The 5,993-nt window shown below is 53.5% G+C and overlaps 1 protein-coding gene across 1 annotated transcript; it reads left to right on the top strand.

Moving 5' to 3' along the window:
- Positions 1 to 1,364: 1,364 nt before the first annotated feature.
- On the top strand, positions 1,365 to 5,633 carry LOC132382279 (uncharacterized). Its single transcript, XM_059952398.1, has 2 exons — positions 1,365 to 3,601; positions 4,919 to 5,633. Exons 1-2 carry the CDS (start codon positions 1,437 to 1,439, stop codon positions 5,415 to 5,417), a joined length of 2,664 nt encoding a protein of 887 aa, XP_059808381.1. The 5' UTR covers positions 1,365 to 1,436; the 3' UTR covers positions 5,418 to 5,633.
- The last annotated feature ends 360 nt before the right edge of the window (positions 5,634 to 5,993 follow it).

The raw sequence follows: 5,993 nt of genomic DNA, 5'->3' as shown, positions 1-5,993 counted from the left end.
GCGTACAGTGAAAATAAATTCAGAAGCTACTAATCAAGAGATGATCTTGCCTAGTTACTTGTAACAGCTACATTCCCTACAGGCCATGACCAAAGTGCTACACCTGCCCATTCACCTACGTCCAGGGCCTCAAGCAGTCCTTCCAGATGCAGCAACATTTGACCTGTGAATCTGTTGGTGTCGACTATGTTCCAGTGGTCCCGATATGGTCTCCTCTCCACTGATGAGATACATTGTAAATTAGGGGATCGCTTCATTGAGCACCTCCGTTCCATCCACCAAAAGCAGAGCTTCCCAGTGGCCAAACATTTTAATTCTCATTCCCACTCTTGTTCTGACATGTCAGACTATGGCCTCCTCTTGTGCCAAGATGAGGCCACCTTCAGGGTGAAGGAACAACATCTTATATTCCATCGGGGTAGCTTCCAACCTGATGGTATGATAAATCGCCTATGCCCAAAATGTCGAATGTTTACTCTTTTCCATAGATGCTGCCTAGCCTGCTGAGTTCCTTCAGCATTTTGAGTGTGTGGCATAAATTTTGATTTCTTTCTCTCAAAAAAAAATTCCCTCTCCTACCCCTTTTCTTCTACTTACCACTCTGATATCTTACTTCTCTTCACCTGCCTATCACCTCCTCCATCCCTTCTCCTATGCTCCTCTCTCCTCTCCAGTTCTTTATCTTTCCTACCAACCTGGCTTCACCTCCCATCTTCTAAACTATCCTCCTTCCCTCTCTCCACCTTTTTATTCTGGCATCTTCCTACTTCCTTTCCACTCCTAAAGAAGGGTCTCGGCACGAAACATCAACTGTTTCTTCATCTTTATAGTTGCTGCTTGACCTGCTGAGTTTTTCCAGCATTCTGTGAGTGTTACCTTGAATAGCTTCCCTTTTTTTTGGCTGTAAGATTGGATGATCTTATTTCTTTGAAAACAGGTTTCTGAGAGAGCTCAGAAGGCTCTTTTGGTAGTGTAAGGCTTCTGAGAAAGCTTCAAGTCTTAGAAAAATCTTTAATGAAGCTACAAAAATGGACAAGGGATATTGGTGCAGGTAGAGGTCTCTACCTACTCTCAGTTCTTTGAGACAGCTCACGTATTACATTAGGCGAATCCCGAGTACTAACTTGCTAAAGGAAAACCTCCTGGATGTGAATGGCTGGCCCTTCAGGGGGCCTGGACTTTTAGTGGTGTAATGAGGTGTGGTGAACTATGTGCCTGTCGGGACACGCCCCTGCTGACTGCTCCTGTGGCTCCTCCCACAGGCCCCTGTATAAAGGAGACCTGCGGCCTGACACTCGGCCTCAGTCTCCAGGACCTTGTATGATAGACACTCACTCCTGGTTCTTTCTTCCAGTCAATAAAAGCCGATATCTCGCCTACGTCTCAGAGTGAGTTATTGATGGTGCATCAATTTTATTGACTGGAAGTTTTAAAACATGGAACCCGTTTTGCGTCCGGACCGGTTGGATTTGGACCCTCAAGACCCTGACGCAGCTCTCGCTTTTGAACACTGGCTTGCATGCTTCCAATCGTACTTGGCGGAGCTTCGTGCGACTGAACCCGCCGTTATGCACAGAATCCTACTCTCGAGGGTAACCCCCAAAGTTTACTCCTTTATCCGGGACCTGCCGACCTACGAAGGGGCACTGGACGCCCTCAAACGACAGTACCTGCGGCCGGTGAACACCGTCTACGCAAGACATCGTTTAGCTACCCGGCAACAGCGGCCTGGCGAATCGTGCGCTGAGTTTCTCCGAGCATTACAGACACTCGTCCGGGCTTGTGACTGCAAGACGCTCACGGCAGAACAGCATGCGGAGCTGCTGGTGCGAGACGCCTTTGTGACGGGACTGAGGTCAGTGTACATGCGCCAGCGGCTGCTGGAGAACTCGGATCTTACCTTAAGCTCGGCGATAGAGAAGGCCAACGCTCTAGAAGCTGCGCGGCATAACGCCGACGCTGTCCAGTCGCGCGATTCCCCGCCGGTTTCGTGGACGCCTCAGACCCCGCCACCGCCAGCTCCCGGGAGCGAATTCGCCAACGCCGCCGCCAGTCGCCATTCCACGAGCTCCCCGACCCAGACCACGGCTGTGGCCCGTAAGAAACTCGTGCCTTGTTATTTCTGTGGCCAAAAGAAACATCCTCGACAACGCTGTCCAGCGCGAGAAGCGACCTGCTCCAGCTGCGGAAAGCGGGGCCACTTCGCCAAGGTCTGTAAGTCTCAACCTCGAGCGGAGTGCAGCGCTGCGGGTGAAACGTGGGGGCCGCCATCTTGCATGCCGGGATGTGGGCGGCCATCTTTGTCGACGTCAGCACGCCCCGCCCCCGATCCTCGGATGCTGACCGGGTACCCCGGATGTGAGCGGCCATCTTTGTCGGCGTCAGCATGCCCCGCCCCCGACCCTCCGATGCTGACCGGGTACCCCGACGGCGATCCAACTCTGGCCACTGTGACTCTCGACCAAAGCGCCCCACACCAGCTTGCAAGGTCCATGATGGACATCCAGGTGGAGGGGCATTGGACTGGATGCCTGTTTGACACGGGCAGCACTGGGAGTTTTATTCACCCGGACACAGTGCAACGCTGCGGACTTGCAACGCGGCCGGTCAGTCGGAGGTTCCATTTGGCCTCTGGGTCGCAGTCCGCAGACATCCGGGCGGGTTGTGTAGCGACTTTGGTGGTGCAAGGCACAGTATATCGGGACTTTGAACTGCTGGTCATGCCTAATCTGTGTGCACCTGTGCTATTGGGGCTGGACTTCCAGAGCCATCTCGAAAGTGTGACTATGGTATACGACGGGCCCCTCCCACCACTCACTGTCAAGAATCCTCAGTTTTGTGGGACTTCTTCACATACCCCGCTACTGACCACACACACACACGGACACACACATCCCATCCAGAACCAGGCCAACAGCTGCGCTACCGACACTTGCAGCCTCTCCACTCTCAAGATCCCTTCCCCACCGCTGTTCGCCAACCTGACCCCCGACTGTAAACCTGTGGCAACCAAAAGCAGGAGGTACAGCGCGGGGGACCGGGCCTTCATTCGGTCGGAGGTGCAGCGGCTGCTCAGGGAGGGGATCATTGAGCCGAGCACAAGCCCTTGGAGGGCCCAGGTGGTTGTTGTTCGGACTGGGCAGAAAAATAGGATGGTGGTGGACTATAGTCAAACCATCAATAGGTTTACGCAGCATGACGCATACCCCCTACCCCGCATCGCGGATATGGTCAACCAGATTGCTCAGTATAAGGTGTACTCGACAATAGATCTGAAATCCGCTTATCACCAGCTCCCCATCTGCCCAGAGGACCGCCCCTACACCGCCTTCGAGGCGGGCGGCCGGCTCTATCACTTCCTGCGCGTCCCTTTCGGTGTCACGAATGGTGTCTCTGTCTTCCAGAGGGAAATGGACCGGATGGTGGACCAGTACCAACTGCAGGCCACATTTCCCTATCTGGATAACATCACCATCTGTGGTCATGACAGGCCAGATCACGACGCCAACCTCCAACGGTTTCTCCAAGTGGCCGCAGCTCTGAACCTTACTTATAACAGGGACAAGTGTGTTTTTGGTACCACCCGCCTTGCTATACTTGGGTATGTCGTGGAAAACGGGGTTATTGGGCCTGATCCCGAACGTATGCGCCCCCTGTTAGAGCTCCCTCTTCCCACCACTCTCAAGGCCCTCAGACGGTGCCTGGGGTTTTTTTCCTATTACGCCCAATGGGTCCCCCATTACGCAGACAAGGCTCGCCCCCTGGTCAAGTCTACCTCGTTTCCCCTCTCTGCTGAGGCCTGCGCGGCCTTCAACTGCATTAAAGCGGACATTGCCAAAGCTACGATGCATGCAGTGGACGAGACCGCTCCCTTCCAAGTGGAGTGTGATGCCTCCGATTTCGCTCTGGCTGCTACCCTTAATCAGGAAGGCAGACCAGTAGCATTCTTTTCTCGCACCCTCCAAGGCTCTGAAATTCGGCACTCCGCGGTGGAGAAAGAAGCCCAGGCCATAGTGGAGGCTGTTAGGCACTGGAGGCACTATCTTGCTGGCAAAAGATTCACTGTGCTGACCGACCAGCGCTCGGTTGCGTTCCTGTTCAGCAACCAACAGCGGGGCAAGATCAAAAATGATAAGATTTTGCGGTGGAGGATAGAACTCTCCACCTACACCTATGATATCCTGTACCGGCCTGGCAGACTCAATGAGCCCCCTGATGCCCTATCCCGGGGAACATGTGCTAGCACACAGCTCGACCAGCTGTACGCCCTTCATGCACAACTTTGCCATCCGGGGGTCACCCGATTTTACCATTTTGTGAAAGCTCGGAACCTGCCGTACTCCCTGGAGGACATCAGGACGATGACCAGGGACTGCCAAATTTGTGCCGAGTGCAAACCGCACTTCTACTGTCCTGACACGGCACAACTTGTCAAGGCCACCCGCCCTTTTGAACGCCTGAGTGTTGACCTTAAGGGCCCCCTTCCCTCCACTGACCGCAATGTCTATTTTCTCAGTGTTATTGACGAGTTCTCACGGTTCCCCTTTGCCATCCCCTGCCCCGACACCACTGCCACGTCCGTCATAAAAGCCCTGCGCCAGCTCTTCACTCTGTTCGGGTATCCCTGCTATATCCACAGTGATAGAGGGTCCTCCTTTATGAGTGAGGAGCTGCGCCAGTACTTGCTAGCTAGGGGCATTGCTACCAGTCGGACCACGAGTTATAATCCCCGGGGTAATGGCCAGGTAGAGCGGGAGAATGCCACAGTGTGGAAGGCCACACTTTTAGCCCTTAAGTCCAAAGGGTTGCCGGTCTCTCGATGGCAGGAGGTCCTCCCTGAGGCACTGCACTCTATCCGCTCTCTGTTATGTACGTCCACCAATGCCACCCCTCACGAACGCCTATTCTCTTTTCCCAGGAAGTCTGTCACTGGGACCACCCTACCAGTTTGGCTGACGTCCCCGGGGCCAGTGCTGCTCCGGAAACATGTGAGGAGCAATAAATACTCCCCGCTGGTGGAGAGGGTTCACCTTCTCCATGCGAACCCCCAGTATGCTTACGTGGTCTTACCTGATGGGCGGGAGGACACGGTCTCCATCCGCGACCTGGCACCCGCAGGTGCAGCAGACCACTACCCTGAAGGCTCTCCGGTAACTGTGAACCCTGCACCAGAGGTGACACCGTACGCACCAGGCCCTACACAGACTCCTCACGACACTTGTATACCGGGCGTTTCGTACGCGTTTATACCAGGCGCCTCGCACATGCATGAGGGATCACCGGCGCCTAGTGGGCAAGAACACGCGCAACCCCCGTCCCCTGTGCAATCGCCAATGTTGCCGGCACCTATGGGGTCACAGCCGGTGCTACGTAGATCGCAGCGACAGATTCGACCGCCTGATCGGCTTGACTTGTAAGAACCTTCGCTACATGAGGACTTTTTCAAACGAAGGGGGGGTGAATGTGGTGAACTATGTGCCTGTCGGGACACGCCCCTGCTGACTGCTCCTGTGGCTCCTCCCACAGGCCCCTGTATAAAGGAGACCTGCGGCCTGACACTCGGCCTCAGTCTCCAGGACCTTGTATGATAGACACTCACTCCTGGTTCCTTCTTCCAGTCAATAAAAGCCGATATCTCGCCTACGTCTCAGAGTGAGTTATTGATGGTGCATCATGAGGGAAGCCTAAATATCTGTACATGCTGGAGAAACCCAGTTCATCTTCCTCAGGAATAGTTCATAGCTAGGCGATAGTTACAGATTTATTGGCTGGAATCTGCATGTGCTGAAGCTCCAACCTGCCCATGGTGGCTCTTATGTAAGTGTTCTCTGTGCAGGTACTGTTGGATCCTTACCAATAAAACAGGTACATTTTAGGCATGATTTTATAAAATGCTTTTTACAATTTTATTATAACAATGCAGATTTCAATTGGAGATAAATGATTAATTGTTATTCACAAAAGAGTTTTGAGTGATTACATATTTTGTTTAT

The sequence above is a fragment of the Hypanus sabinus genome, chromosome 1 (assembly GCF_030144855.1).
Source record: "Hypanus sabinus isolate sHypSab1 chromosome 1, sHypSab1.hap1, whole genome shotgun sequence".
Lineage (NCBI taxonomy): Eukaryota > Metazoa > Chordata > Chondrichthyes > Myliobatiformes > Dasyatidae > Hypanus > Hypanus sabinus.
The sequence above is the reverse complement of the archived record's forward strand: the minus strand, read 5'-3'. Positions and strand labels throughout refer to the sequence as shown.

What these genes read in the sequence shown, in the direction of transcription:
- LOC132382279 (XM_059952398.1), top strand. Translation starts at nt 1,437, where the DNA reads ATGGAACCCGTTTTGCGTCCGGACCGGTTGGATTTGGACCCTCAAGAC. An exon ending in ACCCGCCTTGCTATACTTGG is followed by an intron (nt 3,602 to 4,918) that starts GTATGTCGTGGA and finishes CTCTTTTCCCAG; the next exon opens with GAAGTCTGTCACTGGGACCA.